A 20624-nucleotide genomic window follows, 5' to 3' on the forward strand; every position below is an offset into this window, starting at 1 on the left:
AAATTCTGCTAGCCAAGAATACTTTACCCAGGAAAGTTGTCCTTCAGAAATAAAGGAGATATAAGGATTTTCGCTGACAAAAGCTGAGAGAGTTCAAAACTACCAGATCTGCCTTACAAGAAATGCTGCAAGTTCTTCAAGCTGAAATGAAAAAAAAAAACAAAAACAAAAACAAATTAGTAGCATGAAAACTGATGGAAAGATAAAACACAATGGTAAAGGTAAGTATATAGTCAAATTCAGAATACTCCAATACTGTAGTGTGGTGGTTTATAACTCTAGTATAAAGATTAAGGGACATGGGACACCTGGGTGGCTCAGTGGTTGAGCGTCTTCCTTTGGCTCAGGTCATGATCCCAGGGTCCTGAGATCTAGTTCTGCATCGGGCTCCCCGTGGGGAGCCTGCCTCTCCCTCTGCTTATGTCTCTGCCTTTCGCTCTGTGTCTCTCACAAATTAATAAAATCTTTTTTAAAAAAGGTTAAGGGACAGAAAAAATTAAAATAACTATAGCTAACACAAAAATAGGCACATAGATCAATGGAACAGAATAGAAAACCCACAAATGGACCCACAGCTATATGGTCAACTAATCTTTGACAAAGCAGGAAGAATATCCAATGAAACAAAGGTAGTCTCTTCAATAAATGATGTTGGGAAAACTGGACAACAGCATGCAGAAGAATGAAGCTAGACTGCTTTCTTACACTATACACAAAAATAAATTCAAAATGGATCAAAGACCTAAATGTGAGACCTAAACCCTAGAGGAGAACACAGGCAGAAACCTCTTTGACACTAGCCATAGCAGCTCCTTACTAGACATATCTCTGGAGGCAAGGGAAACAGAAGAAGAAATGAACTGCTGAGGCCTTATCAAGATAAAAACTTCTGCATGGTGAAGGAAACAACAAAACTAAAAGGCAGCCTTCAGAATAAGAGAAAATATTTGCAAATGACGTATCTGATAAAGGGTTAGTATCCAAAATCTATTTTAAAAAAGTATCAAATTCAACACTCAAAAAAGAAATAATTCAGTTAGGAAATGGGCAGAAAACATGAATAGACACTTTTCCAAAGAAGACATCTAGATGCTTAATATCACTCATCATCAGGGAAATAGAAATCAAAACTACAGTGAGATATCACCTCACACCAATCAGAATGTCTAAAATCAACACAGGAAACAGGTGTTGGCTAGGATGTGGAGGAAAGGGAATAATGCTGGTAGGAATGCAAACTGATGCAGCCACTCTGCAAAATAGCATGGAGGTTCCTCAAAAGTTAAAAATAGAACTACTCTATGACCCAGCAGTTGCACTACTAGGTATTTACCCAGGAGATACAAAAATACTGATTTGAAGGGGCATATGCACCCTGATGTTTATAGCAGTGTTACCAACAATAGCCAAATTATGGAAAGAACCTGAATATCCTTTGACTGATGAATGGATAAAAAGATGTTATATATATATTATATATACCAAATGGTTTCACTGATATATGAATTTAAGAAAACAAAACAGATGAACATAAGGGAAGAAAAATAGAGAGAGGGAGGCAAACCATAAGAGGTGCTTAACTATAGAGAACAAACTGAGGGTTGCTGGAGGAGAGATAGGTGGAGGATGGGCTAAATGAGTGATGGATATTAAGGAGGGCACTTGTTGGGTTGAGTACTGGGTGTTGTATGTAAGTTACAGTTCACTAAATTCTACTCCTGAAACCAGTATTATACTATATGGTAACTAACTAGGATTTAAATAAAAATTTGAAACATGAAAAAGTAACTGTAGCTAATATAATTTGCTAATGGTTACATAATATAAAAAATATAAATTGGAACATCAAAAATGTAAAGAGAGAGGGGTTGTGTAAAAGGGTAGAGATTTTGTATGGGATTGAAGTTGAGTTGTAATCCTCTGAAAATAGACTGTTACAGTTATAAGATGTTTTATGTAAGCTTCATGTAACCAGAAAGCAAAAAGCTACAGTAGATACATGCAAAATAAAGAGAAGGGAATCAAAGCATACCACTATGGGAAAACATCAACTCACAAAGAAAGACAAGAGAGCTGAGGACAGGAGTAAAGGAACTACAGAAAGAGCCAAGAAATTTTTTTTTTTTTTTTTTGGAAAACAGGTTTTTTTTTTTTTATGGCAATAATTAATTCTTCCCTATCATTAATTACTTTAAATGTAAATGGTTTAAATTTTTCAATCAAAGATATAAAGTGGCTAAATAGGTTAAAAAATGATCGAAGAATATGTTACTTACAACAGACTTCCTTTAGCTTTGAGGACGCATATAGGCAGAAAGTAAAGGAATAGAAAAAAGATACTCCACTTAAATGGAAACCAAAAGATGGCAGTGGTAGCTATTCTTATATCAGACAAAATAGACTTTCAGTCAAAAGCTGTAATGAGACAAGGTGATTATATAATTATTAAAGGATCAGTTAACTAAGAACATATGACAGATGTAAATGTATGTGTCCCCAACTTCAGAACACCTAAATATAGAAAGCAAACATTAATAAAACTAAAGAGATAAATAGCAATATAATAATAACAGGGATGTCAATACCCCACTTTCAACATTGAATAGATCATCCAAACAGAAAAACATAGACACATTAGACTTGACTTAGGTCCTTATACTTAGGACCAAATGGACCTAACAGACATTTACCACCAACAGATATTCCATCCTAAAACAAAATAGGATCCACATTCTTCTCAATGAACAATCTACAGGACAGATCATATGTTAAGCTACAAGATAAGTATTAACAAATTTAAGAAGATTAAAATTATATGCAATATCTTTTCTTATGACAATGATTATTTGAAACTAGAAATCAATAACAGAAAGAAAGCTGGAAAATTCACAAATGTATGAAAATTAAGCACCACACTCCTGAATAACCAGTGGGTCACAGAACAAATCAAGAGAGAAATTTTTTTAAAAAGCATCTTGAGACAAAAAATGGAAACACAGCATGCTAAAATTTATTAAACATTAAATAAATAAAGCAATTCTAAGAGGAAAGTTTACAGTAATAAATGCCTGCATTACAAAAAAAACCGAAAAATTTCAACTGAACTTAATAGCTTAAAGAACTAGAAAAAGAACAAAGTCCAAATTTAGCAGAAGGAAGGAGATAAAGTCCTGCTAAGAATATAGAAAATGGATAGAAAAACAATAGAAAAGATCAAGAAAGTAAACTAAGATTTGAAGGGTTTTTTTGTTTTGTTTTGTTTTTAGAAAAGATAAAATTGAAAAACCTTTAGCTAGACTTACCAAGGAAAGAAGAGAACTCAAATAAAGTTGTAGATGAAAGAGAACATTGCAAATGATACAACAGAAATACAAATGATTATAAGAGAGTAGTATGAATGAATAATTATATGCCAACAAATTGGACAGTCTAGATAGAAACATACAACTTACCAAGACTAAATCAAGAAGAAATAGAAAACGGACTAGCAACAAGTAAGGAGAGCAAATTAGTAATCAAAAACTTCCCAACAAAAGCTGAGGACCAAATGGCTTCATGGGTGAATTCTATTGAACATTTAAGAAGACTGAATACCAGTCCTTCTCAGACTCTTCCAAAAAATTGAAGAGGAGGGAACTTTCCCAAATTTATTTTATATAAGGCCAGCATTACCCTGATACCAAAAGTTAGATAAGGACACTACAAGAAAAGAAATCTACAGACCAAAATCCCTGATGAATAGAGGTGCAAAAATTCTCAACAAAATACTAGCAAATCAGATTCAACAGCTTATTAAAAGGATCATACATGAACAAGTGGGATTTATTCCTAGAATTCAAGGATTGTTCAGCATAAAGGTGATACACCACATTAATGAAATGATACATTGAAATCATAGGATCATCTCAATAGATGCAGAAAAAGCACTTGACAGAATTCAACATCCTAACATGATAAAAAAAAAAAATGGACACCTGAGTGGCACAGTTGGTTGAGTGCCCAACTCTTGGTTTCAGCTCAGGTCATGATCTCAGGGTCAGCACAGAGTCTTTTGGGGACTTTCTTTCCCTCTCCCTTTGCCTCTCACTTCTCATCTCGCTCTCTAAAATAATTAAAAAAAAAAAACTCAACATAATGGACATAGAAGCAACTTGCCTCAACATAGTAAAGACCATATGTGACAAGCCCACAGCTGACATCATGCCCAATAGTGAAAAGTTGAAAACTTTTCCTCTAACATCAGAAACAGACAAGGGTACCTAATCTCACCATTCCTTTTCAACATAGTATTGGAAGTTTTAGCCAGAGCGATTAGACAAGAAAAAATAAAATAAAAGGCATCCAAGTTGGAAAGGGAGAAGTAAAATTGTTTCTATTTGCATGTGACATGACCTTATATATAGGGAAAATCCTGAAGTTTGTCCCCCAGAACTGTTAACTATAAATTCAGTTAAGTTTCAGGGATACAAAATCAACACACAAAAGTTAATTGCAAAAGTCAGAATACACTCACAATGAACTATCTGAAAAAGAAATAAAGAAAACAATCCCAATAACAATAGTATCAAAAACAATAAAATTCTTAGGAATAACTTAATCAAGGAACTGAAAGAGCTATACACTAAAAATTATAAGACATTGATGAAACTGAAGACGATGCAGGTAATTGGAAAGATACCCATGTTTATGAATTGGAAGAAGAAATATTCTTAAAATGTCCATGCTGCATAAATCCATGTATTCATAAATCCATGTAGATTCAATATAATCCTTATCAAAATGCCAGTGGAATTTTCCAGAAATAGAAAAAAAAATCCTAAAATTCAAATGGAACCACAATAGACCCTGTATAGATAAAGAAATCTTGAGAAAGAACAAGGATGGAGGTATCACACTTTCTGATTTCAAATTATATTATAAATTTATAGTAATCAAAATGGTGTGGTACTGGCGTAAAAATAGACACACAGACCAATGGAACAGAATTAAGACCCCAGAAGTAGACCCACACATATATGATCAGCTAATATTTGACAAATGATCCAATAATATTCAATGGGGAAAGGATTGTCTCTTTAGTAAATATTGAGAAAACTGGATATTCACATTCAGAAGAATGAAATTGTGTCTCTGTCTTAAAATCACTCACAAAAATTATCTCTAAAGGGATTAAAGCCTTAAATATTAGACCTGAAACTGTGATCTCCCAGAAGAAAACACAGAGCAAAGCTTCTTGACATTGGTGTTGGCAGTGTTTTTTTTTTTTGAATATACAAAAGCACAACAGTGAAAGTGAAAATCAACAAGTGGGACAACATTAAAACAAAATAGCTCCTATTCAGCAAAAGAAACAATCAGCAAAATGAAAAGTCAGCCTACAGAATAGGAAAAAATAGGAGTGTCTGGGTAACTCAGTTGGTTAAACATCTGCCTTCAGCTTGGGTTGTGATCCAGGAGTCCCAGGAATTGAGCCCCAGGTCAGGCTCCCAGCTGAACTTTAGCCCTCTCCCTGCTCCTTTCTCTCACTCTCCTTCAAATAAATAATAATCTTAAAAAAAAAGAATTGGAAAAAATATTCACAAACCATATAGGTGATAAAATTTAATAATCAAAATACACAGGGAACTCCTCAAGTTCAAGAGCAAATAGCAAATAATCTGATTTTTTAAATGGGCAAAGGATCTGACTTTTCTCCAAAGAAGACACAAAAATACATGAAAAGGTACTCAGTATCACCAATCATTAGGGAAATGCAAATCAAAAACACAATGAAATATTACCTCATACCTGTTAGAATGCCTGTCATCAGAAAGACAAGGTACGTACAAACTTTCAGTTATAAAATAAATGATTCATGGAGTGGAAAGTGCATCATAGGAAGTATAGTCAATAATATTGTAATAACATCAAATGGTGACAGAAAGTGACTACACAACTTTGGTGAACATTTAATAATATTTTTGAATCTGTGTTATAGACATGAAACTAACATATGTCATTTATATTACAATAATCAAAAATAAAACAATTTTTAAAAGATGAGATAAAAAACAGCAAGGATGTATAGAAAAGAGAACTCTTGGGGCACCTCAGTAGCTTAGTTGGTTGAGTGGCCCACTTACGATTTTGGCTCAGGTCATGATCTCAGGGTCATGAGATTGAGCCCTGCATCCTTGGGCTCCACACTTAATGGGGAATCTACTTGAGATTTTCTCCCTCTGCCCCTCTCCCCACTTGTGCTTGCTCATTCTCTCTCTTAAATAAATAAATGAATCTTTTTAAAAAATAAAGAAAAAAGAACTCTTGTCCTCTGTTGTTGGAAATACAAATTTGTACAGTCACTATAAAAAACAGAATGGAGAATCCTCAAAAAAGAGAAAATAGAACCACCATATGATCTAGCAATTCCACTTCTGGGTATATATCCAAAGGAATTGAAATCAGGATCTCAAAGAGATAACTGCACTTTCTTGTTCATTGCAGCCTTTTTTACAATAACCAACACACAGAAACAATCTAAGTGTCCATTGATGAGTGAATGGATAAATAAAATATAGTATACATACAATGGAATATTAATCATACATAATAAAGAAGAAAATCCTGCCATTTGTGACAACATGGATAAACCTTTAGAGCATTATACTAAATGAAATAAGCCAGAGAATGACAAACACTTTGTGATCTCATTTATATATGAAATCTAAAAAAGCTGAACCCAAAAACACAGTAGATTGATGGTTTCCAGGGGCTGGGGAGAAGGGAAAATGAGATATTATAAGAGGATTAAGTTCTGGGGATCTAATGTGAAGCATGGTGACTGTAGGTAACAGTAGTATATTTTGTACTTGAAAGTTGTTAAAAGAATAGACCTTAAATGTTCTCACCATACCAATAACAAAAAGGTAATTATGTCAGATGAAGTATGTAATTAACCTTATTGTGGTACTCACTTTGCAGTATTATATATGTATCAAATCATCATGTTCTGTTCCTTAGATTTATATAATGTTTTATGTCAATTATACCTCAATAAAGTTGGAAAAAACTTCTCCAGAACATAGATATGAGTGTCCAGATTGAAAGGGCCTAACAAATATTTAGCACTTAATTATGAAATCTCAGCTCACTAAAGCTGAACGCTTCCAGCAAGAAAAATAAGTCACCTACTAAGGATTTGTCATAAAAATAAAATTTGTCTTCCTAGTAGTAACGTTGAAGACTAGAAAATAATGAAATATTACCTTTAAAATTCTGAGGAAAATAAAATTTGACCTAGAATGTTATTTTTATTCAGCTACATTATCAATCAAATGGGAAAGTAGCCTAAAGAAAATTTTGGTCACCCAAATTATCAAAACAAAAAGTCTCTTTAACCATTTTTCAGGAAACTACTGAAGGATAAATTATTTCTTTAAAATGAAGGAATAAACCAAAAGATGCTGTTATGTGCCATCCAGCAAAAGGATTCTGACTACCAGGAGAGGTGCAAAGAATTCTCAGATTACCATCAGAGGGAGGTTCCAGGATGACATTCATGCAATAGACCTGGAGAGTAACTGATTCAGATGAAGGCAGAGGGCAAGCCAGGAAACCTCTCCAGGAGGAAAACGACTTCAGACAATATTTGATAGTTTTACCACATGGAGAATGTTTGTCAAAGGTATTTTATTTTAAAAAGAAAAGTATTTTATAGAGTTGTAGGAGGGCGTAAGAGAAGATGCTATAGTTTAAATACAACTGAGATTCCAAAGAAAAGCAGAATGTAGTAGAAGAAAGGAAATGTAATTGAAGTACACTATTTGGCTCACCAGTAAACAATATTTAAAAGTTACAATCTTATAAACAAGTTTTAACCAAAACTTTTGAAATATTAGGAAGATAAATGACGGGAAATTGATTTAAACAGATGTGGAAATCCTTAGCTGCCATTATAAGAAGCCAGTAGGTAAATCTAAAACTAAATGTGACCTTTAGAAATATTCGACAAATTTTAGGAAAAAAGTTGTAAAAAGTTTGAAGTACTTACTTCTAGGAAATAGTACCGGTGAGTAGAGGACTGATAATTTTATTGCAAGGCTTTTAGGGTTATTTAACTTTTAATACTGTATGCTTATATTATGTTTAGCATACTTAAATGTTAATTTTAAAATGTTAACTTACCAAAAAGGCCAAAGAAAAGTTCAAGCCCCTTTTAGTTGTTTTCATTTCATATTGTTTTTTTCTGTATTTTATCCCATGTATTTGCTTTTAGAAAGAACTAGATATAGTGAAGAAAAACCATTTGAAACCAACCTTTTGAAAGTCCATACATTTATTGAAAACCACTTATTTTTATGTTAAATTGCATACAGTAAATAAATGCACAGTAAGTTTTGGGTTATATTTTAAATTTATCAACAAGTTTCAAAGGAATAACCATTTAGAACATTTTTGTATTAACATTTAAATCTATTACTGGAGGGCAGCCTCGGTGGCTCAGTGGTTGAGCGCCGCCTTCATCCCAGGATGTAATCCTGGAGACCAGGGATCAAGTCCCACGTTGGGCTCCCTCCTTGGAGCCTGCTTCTCCCTCTGCCTGTGTCTTTGCCTCTCTCTCTGTCCCTCATGAATGAATAAATAAAATCTTTAATAAATAAATAAAATGAAAAAAAAAATAAATAAATAAATAAATAAAATGTATTTATTACTGGAGATTACAGATTCTATGTGAAACTTTCTGATTTTAATACTCTGTCACTCATTTTACAAGGAAACCTTTATGAATAGGATTATACCTTAAGCTGACATTTAGAACATTTTGTTTTTCTTAAAAAAAAAAAAACGGCAACAATCCCCTGTGCAAATGATGAGTGGTAATAATTGATAAAAATCTCTTTAAATGCACAAATGGATTTTCTCTTCTATATGACAGGAGCCAGAGGAAGCCACTAATGCTCCTCATTTCTTGCTTCTGCATAGTAACATGTCCAAATCCACTTTTAGCAACAGAGAATTGGTGCTGCCCAAACTAGAAAGCATTTCAAAGGGAACAACAAAGTATTTATGTTAATTTTAATTAGCTATGCCGCTTTGGGGAATGTAGACACTTGAAGGTTGTATAAGAGCTTTTAAATTGTGCAAGGATCTAACAGAGCACTCATATTATAACCTCCTGTTATGTTATTATCTTTCCACATTAGTATGTGTTGGGAACTGTGTTAGTCTGTTATCTTCCAGTGGTAATTAATATTTTTATTAGATCAGTGTTTGTACTTTCATTTATGGACTAAATTAAATGATTGGATTATTTACCAACAATGAAGCATCATTTTATTAGCGATCCTGACTAGATATGTCTTATATTTCCTTGTAAGACCCACAATAGTTAACATAATTCTAAACCTTTATAGCAGGCAATTAATTGTGTTATTCAGCTGAATAGAATGTCTAAAGCAGCAGTGTTGTTGTTGTTTTTTTCGTATTGGTAGACTTTTGTAGGCTAAATGAGCCAGAGACTTCAAAGGGATGAAAACACCTTCTATATGGAGGAAATTTAGCAGAACAGTAATGTAGTGCATGCATTTTTTTTAATGAGAAAGGAAAATTTATTCCAAACATAAAGGAACACAGAAGCAATTATAAGAGAATATTTTAATTATCTAGTAATAAATGAGAAAACTTGGCTAAAATAAAAAAGTTTCCCTAGGAAAAGATAAGTTACCCATATTATCAGAAATACAGATTTATTTTATTTTATTTTTAAATATTTTATTTATTTATTCATGAGAGACACAGAGAGAGAGGCAGAGACATAGGCAGAGGCAGAAGCAGGCTCCCTGCGGAGAGGCCGATGTGGGACTGGATCCTAGGACCCTGGGATCACAACCTGAGCCAAAGGCAGACAGTCAACCACTGAACCACCCAGGTGCCCCAGAAATACAGATTTAAAGGAAAGAAGTATTATTATTTGGCTGACCAGATAGATAGACCTCTGGCCAGCCAAATATTTTATATATACTCACAAAAGTCTTTGAATATTTTATATTATTAATTAGAAAATATAATTATAACATTAACAGCAAGCAATTTTTTAAGGTTTATAATCAGGAAACAAATTACTGAATGATTAGGTAATCACATCTTCAGCTCTAATATATTAGGCCATATTTTTTTCACAATGACAATATATACTTCCACTAGCAATGTCCATGAAATTCTTAATTAATTTATACTTTTGATGTACTTAGGATATAAAGACGATTAAGATAGGGTTCTTTGCTCCCTGGGAGGGCAGTCTAGAATTGGGTAGCAAACATGGAGACATATACATAATACGTTATAGCTCTAATACAGGTGGTGATGGTTCTGAAGAGGGAGGTATCAGCTGGCCAGCTGAATGCTGCCTGGTAACAGGGAAGTGGTTTTTCCTTATAGTGCCATGAAAGATGTTCCAGAATGCCAGTTTTTATGCCCTTCTCTGGCCACTCATGTGGTGTGCTTTTAGACTGGTTTGAAAGTTCTCAAATTTATGCTTCTGAAATCTAGAATGACATTTGTTATCGTCAACAGGGATGTTTTACACTGAAATTAGCTGTAAAATTCTATATATAGTATAACTGAACATTTATGTTTAAGATTGGTAGTGATTTTTAAGAGTTAATCAGTAAATCCACTTGAGAAGAATGACTTAGTGCAGCCCCTGAAAGTAAAATAAAACCAAGGAAAGGCCAGTAAACTTCCCAGTAGTATATGGGCCAGTGAACCATAGGAGACTTGATTTTTTTAAAGCTTTTTTGCATATGATGCTTTCTTCTTACATCACATTTTATGCGATGATTTCCCAAGCTGATGATGGCCTATTTTGTGATATTTAATATGTATCATGGAATAATCTAGTCCCAAGAATGAACATTAATAGTCAATAATAATTAACTAATATAGTTAATAATACACATGAATATTTAATAATTGGCAAGTGCAGCTAGTAAAATACATTTAAATTAATATTTAATTGTATTCAGTTTTCCAAATACATTTAACCCTAAATAAAAGAAATGAAACTATTCTACTTAGCGACCATCCTTCCTACTCATGTGATGTAGAGTAGTTCACCAAATGAGTGCTGTCTCACACTTCTGAGACCCAAAGGAAACAGATAGAAACTCTCATTGTTGAGTTTACCAAGACCAGAGACTGAATTGTTTGAACCCACAATTTTTCCTGGCCAGGGTCTCCTTCTAAATGTGACTGACTTTTCTGTAATAACTACTTATAAAGAGCAATACCAGTAATAATAAAATGAGACTGATCAGCCACTTACAATATAATAGGAACTGTGCCAGGTCAATCTGCACAAAACCCTATGAGGTTGAGTTCAGTACAAAATATTATCCTTACTTTGTAGATCAGCAAACACAAATGTGAGTCAAGATGTAAAACTAAATGTCCTGACTTCTGCAGTTAGGTCCCTAACTAATGTATTGTGCTACATCCTATTATATAACTTGAGCCTCATAACTCTATGAGGAAAACAATAAAAGCTTTTATGTCAGTTTTACAGTCAAGGAAAATATCTCTTGGGGAGACTGATTTCATAATTCATTTACATGTAGCTGGGATTGAAATATGCTTTTAACATCAGCCAGCAGCAAAGGAACAGCATGTTTGAGAGGGATTTAAAGACTTCCTCCAGTGTAGAGAGCCTGAAGAAGCTGGATCTTACAGCTTGGGATGTGGTAGAGGGTGGAGAGAACAGCGCCAAAGCATAAATCCAGTAGCAAGCACCTGTGATTTGACTGGTACTTTGAGCTGGAGAGGCTTGAGTTTGAATCCAGACTTTGCCACCTTCTTGCTGTATGATCTTCAGGACGTCACTTCTTTACATCAACCTTTAGTTGCCTCAATCAAATACAAATAACATTGTTCTAAAAAGGTTTTCAGAATTAAATGAGAACATATATGTAAAAGACTCCAGAATGCCTAGCATGTAGAGGATGCTTAATAAAAGTTAGTTTCCTTCCCAGTTGAGTGAATTTTTCTTTTCTTTCTTCCTTCCTTTCTTTCTTTCTTTCTTTCTTTCTTTCTTTCTTTCTTTCTTTCTTTCTTTCTTTCTTTCTTTCTTTCTACAGCACTTATCTAGCCGACAGAGTGTCCAGCAAAGCACATCCCAGGTAAGCAGCTTAACTAGATCTCCCAGTCTTTTGCCTCAGCACTTCATTTTAAGAGATCACAGTGTGGGAGTGCATCAGGCAAGGATAGACATCACTGACATCTTGATCATGTGATTCCTTTCGTCTAAATAGCCCTGACCTCCAAGCAGATTTGGCCATTCCACTCATTCCTCTGTGAAAATTTACATAAGCACAAATTGAAATAATGTGGACTGGGAGACTAAAATGAATCCATCTGGAAGAAAGTAGAATGTCATTTAGAATGGTATCTATTACCATCTAACAATGTAAATCAAGTACATCATCAGGGTGACAGCATCTCCAAGGAATAACTTGGAGGATTTAGAAGTGTGTGACCTGGTGAAGATATATAATTCACTCATAAGTTGGAATTGCTGTTCCCATAGCTCCTTCACTCAGTTTACTTCTCCCAGCTGCATATTTGCTCATCTCAAACCAAGCATATTGATGCAGCTCTCCCCTACTAGCAGAAGACACCTCTGTCTCTCTTCAGTGATCCCCTTTGGTAGTATGAAGAGAGTCATTTAGGTTTCATTTTATTTATGGTCAATATAGTGAATAACTAAAGTAGGAATCACTGTTTTTTGCCTTCCTCATTAGGTAGATACAATGCGCCCACGTCATGGGGAAGCCTGTCGGATGCCAGTGCCACACCACTTCTTCCTCAGCCTGAAGAGTTTCACCTACAATACCATTGGGGAAGACACCGATGTCTTCTTTTCCTTATATGATATGAGAGAAGGCAAGCAGATCAGGTAAAAGTTAGTAGAAGTTGTGGTGAGATTGAGACTGTATAAGGATGGTATTGCCTGGGTCATAAGCATTTCTGGCCTTCAGAGAAGATAGATGCACAGAGAAGGAAAAACAAGATAAAGTAACCTCTTAGTTAGCTGGGAGTTTTGCCTCAAATCCCAGTGTACCTTGAAGTCGTGTGTGGCCTCTTTTTTATCCTATGCCTATTTCCACATGGAAATTCAAATCTCAGTCTTGGCTGTCACCACCTCAGGGAGAGAAAAGGATGCATTTATTCAGTGCCAGAGGAAACGCATAGGAGAAACACAGAATGAAGCAAATTCAGCAGAGGCCCAGATCTAGAATGCAGGAAGCCTTGGCCCCTGCCTTACTACATGTGGAAGAGAGGGTTCACAGGGGAATAGGCTAATGGTATCTTCCTGTCTGAGAGCAGCCTCAGCCCTCAATGCCATTCCAGCCCTGCCAAGGGGAGAGCATCTTCTGGACAGACAGGAAAGTCGGTCTGACTCCATCATTCCTCTTCTCCTTGGATTGGAAATGAGGCCACAGAATGGGGCTGATACTCAGTAGACCATGTATCTTGGCAGAGCAGTGAAGCACTTAAACATGAGCAACTGCAGCAGCGCTTTCTTCTTGAAAGGTGGAGAGGAGTCAAGGAGACACTCTAGGCTCCACTTTCATTACAGGCCAGCAAGGCTTTGATGGGGTGATATGATCATTGTAGCCAATTTTAGGGAGTCCAAACACTTCTCTGGTTGTCTTCCAGGTGGGGCAGAGAGAAAATAAATTTGGGGATACTTCTATATTGTTTGGAAACTTCCTGCATTCAGAGTGCTTTATGGGTCTTTTATTTTGCTTTTTTACATAAAACTTGAAAACAGGTGTTCCATTTTTCCAAATGTATGTTATATATAGGAAAATTAAGAATGGAAGTTATAACAGTACCCATAAAAAGCAATTAATTAGCATGTTCCACAGTACCTTGACACACCTTGCCCTGAAAATTAAAGAACCGTGCTTCATTTTGGTATAGAGATAAAATGATGCGTTCATTGATGGGAGCATGTGGGTTTTCTTGTCACCGGTGTCTCCCATTATGTGTGTCTAGGAAAGCAGTGGTAGAAGGTAATTGTGGCAGCAATAGTAGCTACAGGTGCTGGCCACAGGCAAGAAGACTTCAGGCCAGGGCTATATGGATGCAGATTCTTGCTGCCTCTGTATTTCTAGTAGGCCAGATTTGTAAACTTTATTACTTATTTTTGTATGTGGAAGAATTCTTTTCAAGCTAAGTTATATGAGAAAGCTCAATAAATGAAATAGAACTACTTTACTAATGGAGGGAAAAGGTAAATAATAGGAATCTCGCTATGCCCTTTCCCCCACTCAGTGCTGTGTGTAACCACTGAAAGCCCTTGGATTGCAGTTTGAAAACCAGAGTACCCTACTTTATCATCCTTGAGTGCTAGTGTCTTCTCTTTCCATGATCCCAGTACATGCCCAATACATGCTTTATTGGGCTTACTGCACAGAGAAGATCCACACCCAGCAGAGACACCCCTGCTCTGGTTTATAATCCATGCAGGATCATAAGTGCATCACTTATTATTTTATAATTGAGCCTCAAGAAACAATAAGACATTTTATTTTATTTTATTTTTTTACAATAAGACATTTTAAAAGAAGAAAGTAAAAAAAATCTTTTGTAGAGTTGCTAGAAATGTTTTGCTCATTTAAAAATCTCTATTATTAGAGAACTATACCACCTTTCCATTCATATAATAAACCTGTAAAATAACCATTTAGTTGAAAATAACCATTTACTTTTAGTTTTAAGAGTGAACTAATAAGCAGAATTTTATTTTATTTTATTTTATTTTATTTTTGCAGAATTTTTAGATCTAGGTTTTATTGGTAAGTGTTCCTTCTTCTTTCCATTAGCATTTGTATAGTTGTATAAGCCCTCAAAAATTTTAGTTCATTGAGCTGATGATACCAGCTAAGTTTGCTATCATAATGATTAGGCATATATTAATTCCTAGAAGCAGTTATTAGAAATCATGCAAGGTTGAAAATAACCTTAGTTGAAAATAACCATTTACTTTTAGTTTTAAGAGTGAACTAATAAGCAGAATTTTATTTTATTTTATTTTATTTTTTGCAGAATTTTAGATCTAGGTTTTATTGGTAAGTGTTCCTTCTTCTTTCCATTAGCATTTGTATAGTTGTATAAGCCCTCAAAAATTTTAGTTCATTGAGCTAATGATACCAGCTAAGTTTGCTATCATAATGATTAGGCATATATTAATTCCTAGAAGCAGTTATTAGAAATCATGCAAGGTTAGGGATATATTACATTAGGTTCACAGAGTGTTGATACAAAGCAATCAGATTATCAATCAAACAGTGCTAGTCTAGTATTTGGTATTGGCTGGACACTCTCACCTCTGTGCCTAAAAATATACGTGAGCAGGGGGAGCTGGCTAAAGAGAGGACCAGATGTTCCTACACACTGAGTCTCATTGCTGATCTTACAGGCAAACCTAGAGAGGCTCCCATGAATGACAAACTGCAAACCTGCATAGCACATCCTGATAGATATTGACTGATGAGTATTAAAAAGATCTGCAGGAAGGAGGAAACAGCAGCTGGTAGGGCCTTAGTAGCTGTAACTGTTTTTGTGACATTTTATCATTGTGTACAAAATCATAAATATTTAGCCTTGAAATCTAAATCTCCGATTAAGACCTCTCCCCTGAGCTTCAGAGTTTCATTTCCTTTTTCCTACCAGACATCTGTCCTTGGATGTCCCTCAGATATTTCTACCTCAGGATACCTAAACTTAATTCATTTTCTTTCCTCACACATATATTTCCTTTTGTGCTCCTTAAATCAAGTGAAAGGCATTATCATTTGCTCAGAGATCCATGTCAGAAACTTTGGCATCCTCTTAGGTTCCTGTCTCCTTCCCTTCTCAATTAATCGCTATATCTTAGCAACTTCTGTCTCCTGAATATCAATAAGATCACTCCCCCTACTCCATCCCTGTTGTCATCCCAGATCCTTCACGTTTCTACCAAATACAGATTCCCTGAATCTACTGACTACCCTGAGTTATTGTCCACAGCCACCACCATACTTACCTTTTAAAAATGCAAACTTCATGTCAGCTCTCAGTTAACCTACAGCCCTTGTTACTTAATGTGATATAAAAGGACCAGCATGATATAATTCTATTTCTTTAACCTTATTTCCTACATCTTGGTGACTTAGTTGTCTTTCCTTAAACATACCTTGCTCTTTGATGCCTCTCTATCCTTGTTGGCTTGGTAATTTCCTGTCCATTGAAATTCAGCTGTATGAAACCTTCCTCAATATTTATGAGTATAGTCAGGCCCTGGGACTTCATTGTGCACATGTTAACACCCTGTACCTAGCTTTATTCCATAATTAGATGTGAAATTGTAATTACACACATGCATGTAGATTTCCCCGACCGGAATAGGAGCATTCTTGTGGTCTTTGTACTATCCCTCCAACCCCCTGCCCCAGTACTAAGCACAGGACTTTGGATATTAGAGCATTAAATAAATATTTATTGAGTGAATGAATGAATAATCATTCATCTGTCAAATAAGTACTGATCGAGAAATTTTTATTTAGTTGAATATTTTAGCAAGAATTTCTTGTTTGTGGGCCCCTGTAATAATTGTTTGGGATTTAGAGGTTAAAAAGGAATGTCCCTGACCCTGAGGAGGTCTGATCAGGGCACTACAGGATTTCTAGAAGGTGTGACAATATATTTTCCCAATTTTAAGTATCAAAGCTAAGTGGAAAAGTAAGATTAAGGCATATATATGTCTTACTGAGATGCAGCAAGACTTTAAGCGCAATAAACAGTCAGGAAAAAACAAAAAATACAATCTTTTTCGATAGAAGCTTTTACTGAGTTTTTTAGGCTAAAAAAAGTGAGCACTCTTATGTAAATCATTGGTTGTTGGTTTTTTTCTAATCAATTACATATTAGACCTTGCTTTGTATTTAGAATTAAACTATAGTGTGGGAAAGAGATACAGTCAACTTTACCATGTAAAGTTGATGTATCTCATGTAATACACTGAGAGAGACGGCTTTTTCTGTCATAGTGAGCTAGATCAGTTGTCACCAAGGTTTTGAATTCCATATTCAAAGAACAATTTTTTAAAAAAGAAGTTAGAGAAGAAGAGGATCATTGAAAGGCTGTGAAGCCAGGCTCTTGGAGAAAATGAAAGTAGTATAATTAAGAGTGGTCAGAATCTAGATAATGTGCTAATTCATTTGTTCAGCAGATATTTATTAATCATCTACTAGCTATTAGGATAGAACCTAGGGATACTGAGGTGAACAAGAGAAATACCTGCTTGTCTTCCTAGAGCTCATGATTTATAAGAGAGAACACCTCTCTCTACTAGAGAGATCACTAAACATATGATGACATGAATAAGTATATTAGTTTAAAAAATGTGATAGGTGCTATGAAGGAAAATCATGCAGAGTGCTCTGAAACCTCATGTGAATTGTAGTGAGAGGAGGCACTTATGGCATCCATGTTGAAGGCTTAAAGTATGAGTAAACAGAAAGTAGATAATGAGATCTCGACAGAAGGCCTGATGCATGGAAAAACTATTCAGAGAACTGAATGGCATTCAGTGTTGCTAGAATGTTGCAAATGAGAAAAGGAAAGAATATATAAGGAGGGGATTGAAGAGATAGTCAAGGATCAGATTATACAGGACCTTATTGCCATGAATGCATTTTGGATTTTATTGTAAATTCAAGAAGAGAAGATACTCAAGCACAAAAAGTAGCAAAGACAAAAGCATGAGTCAGACACAACAAAGACACCAAAATATATATGTAGGAAATTAAAAGAGGTTATTAGAGACAGGAAGAGGTTTGTATTGACAGTAAGCTTATGAATAACCCTTATGAATCCTTGAGGATGACATGAATGACATGCTGAAAATGGTGAGTTGATATTATCACAGTGGTAATATATAGGTTAAATTAGAAAACAGGTAAGTTAGAAGCTGTTGCAGCCATGAAGTGATAAAGCCCCAGGATAAGGAAACTAGTAGTAAGATAAGAGAAGATAGGGCATCATGCCCAGCCTTGTTACCTCTATAGCCTGACTTCCTATTGTTCCCCTTGATCACTCTAGTTTATACTGGCCTCTGCTATTCCCTGAAATATAACATGTTTCTACTTTAGGGCCTTTCTTTGCATCTGCTATTTCCCAGATATCATCATGGTGCTTGCATCCTCACCTTCTTAGGTTTTTACTCAAATATCATCCTTTCAGGCTTTTCCTAGCCCCCCTATCTAGAATTGAAACTATCAGGGATACCTGGGTGGCTCAGTCAGTTAAGCGTTTGCCTTCAGCTCAGGTCATGATCTCAGGGTCCTGGGATCACCACCTCCTCATCAAGCTCCCTGCTCAGCAGGGAGTCTGCTTCTCCCTCTCCCTCTGCACCATCCCCCACTTGTACTTTCTCTCTCTCTCAAATAAAATTTTAGAATTAAAATCATCATTACCTGGCAGCCCCAGTGGCCCAGCGATTTAGCGCCGCCTTCCACCCAGGGCGCAATCCTGGAGACCCGGGATCGAGTCCTGCGTTGGGCTCCCTACTTGGAGCCTGCTTCTCCCTCTGCCTGTGTCTCTGCTTCTTTCTCTCTGTGTGTGTCTCTCATGAATAAATAAATAAAATCTTTAAAAAAATCATCATTACCACCATCTCCCACATACACATGCATATTCTCAGTGTCTTTTCCTTGTTTTATGGGTTTCTTCTTAGCACCATCTAGAATACTAAATAGCTTACATATTTACCTTTTTTATTATCTGTTTTCCATCACTGGACTGTAAGCACTATGAGAACAGATTTTTTAATCTTATTCACCAGCAAATCCCCTGAACCTAACAGAGTATTGGCATTTGGTAGGTACTCAATAATTATTTGCTGAAACGATGAGTTCTACTAAATGTAACAATAAACTTAGTTATTTCTCTTAATCACTTTTTCTATTTCTAAAACCTATAATTCAGTGGGTTGGTTTTTTTGTTTTGGTTTGTTTGTTTTACTTTGGAGACAGAGAGTGGTGCTATAATTATTGAAGCCAGCTGAGTGAAGGAAATGAGTTCAATTTGGGCTTTGTTGAGTTTGAAGTGATAACTAAATAACCCACAGGTCATGTGGTGGGGGCATCTGGGATACAGGTAAGATGTCACAGAAATGATAATTTTCATGGGAATAGTTTCTGCATACAGAAACAAAGCTATCTGAAAAAGTGAGAACATGTGAGAAGAGCAAAGGGCAAAACACAGAGAATATTTCAGTCATTAAGAAAACATTTTATGTATACCTAACATGCACAATAATCTACTGCCAAATAATTTAGGAATTCATTTAAGGTTGGAGAATAAATGCCAGTGAAAAAGAAACTGAATACAACTGGAAGCATCATAGTACTTGAATTCAAAATATATTACAAAGCTACAATAATCAAAACTGTATGGTACTGGCATAAACACAGACATAATGACTAATGGAACAGATCAGAGATCCCAGAAAGAAACTTACACATATACAGTCAACTGATCTTTGAGAAGGGTACCAAAAATACACAGTGGGAAAGGATAGTTTCCTCAATAAATGGTGTTGGGAAAACTGGATATCCATATGCAAAGGAATGAAATTTTTCACACCATTCCCCAAAATTAACTCAAAGTGGATTAAAGACTTAATGCGTAAGACATTAAATCTTAAAACTCCTATAAGAAAACACAGAGAGACAGCTTATTGACCTTGACCTTGGCAATGATATTTTGCATATGACACCAAAAACACAAGCTTTTTTGCAAAAAATAGACAAATGAGATTATATCTGACTAAAAATTTTATTCTGCACAGCAAAGGAAGAAACAGACAAAAAAATTAAAAAGCAGCTTTATGATATTGGCAAAAATATTTTCAAACCGTGTATCTGGTAAAGCATTAATACTCAAAATATATAAGGAAATCCTACAGCTCAGTAGTGAAAAGAAAACCCATTTTTAAAATGGGCAAAGGAAAAAAAATAAATAAAATAAAAATAAATAAAAATGGGCAAAGGAACTGAGTAGACATCTCTCCGAAGAAGACATATGCATAGGCAACAGGTTATGAAAAGATGTTCAACATGACTAATCAACAGGGAAATGTAAATCAAAATCACAGTGAGATATCACCTCACACCTATTAGAATACCTATCATCAAAAACCAAAAGGTAACAAGTATTGGGAAGAGTGTGGAAAAAAGGGAACCCTTGTACACGTTAGTGATGTAAATTGGTACAGCCAGTGTGGAAAACAATGTGGAGATTCCTCACAAAATAGAAAATAGAATTACCCTATGATCTAGCAATCCCATCTTTACATACACACACACACACACACACACACACACACACACACACAATTTAAATTAGAATCTCAAAGAGATAGCTGTACTCCCATGTTCATTGAGTATTGTTTACAACAGCAAAGACATGGAAATAACCTAAATGTTCATCAGTGGATGGATGTATAAAGAAAATGTGGTATATACATACAGTGGAATATTGTTCAGCCTTAAAAAAAGAAAGACATACTCCCATTTGTAACAATGTGGATGAACTTGGAG

At 35.2% G+C, this 20624-nt stretch overlaps 1 protein-coding gene across 10 annotated transcripts in view; it reads left to right on the forward strand.

Annotated features, from left to right (window-relative positions):
- Window positions 1-20624, forward strand: part of DOCK3 (dedicator of cytokinesis 3) — a 525841-nt gene that overhangs the window by 340409 nt on the left and 164808 nt on the right. For 9 of the 10 annotated variants that reach the window (XM_041761983.1, XM_041761990.1, XM_041761984.1 and 6 more), the window contains 2 exons: window positions 12111-12152; window positions 12774-12928. In XM_041761983.1, the coding sequence (XP_041617917.1) occupies window positions 12111-12152; window positions 12774-12928 (197 nt within the window). The remainder of the gene's footprint in view (window positions 1-12110; window positions 12153-12773; window positions 12929-20624) is intronic. The other variant, XM_041761986.1, reaches the window with a different exon arrangement.

The sequence above is a fragment of the Vulpes lagopus genome, chromosome 7 (assembly GCF_018345385.1).
Source record: "Vulpes lagopus strain Blue_001 chromosome 7, ASM1834538v1, whole genome shotgun sequence".
NCBI classification, from domain to species: domain Eukaryota; kingdom Metazoa; phylum Chordata; class Mammalia; order Carnivora; family Canidae; genus Vulpes; species Vulpes lagopus.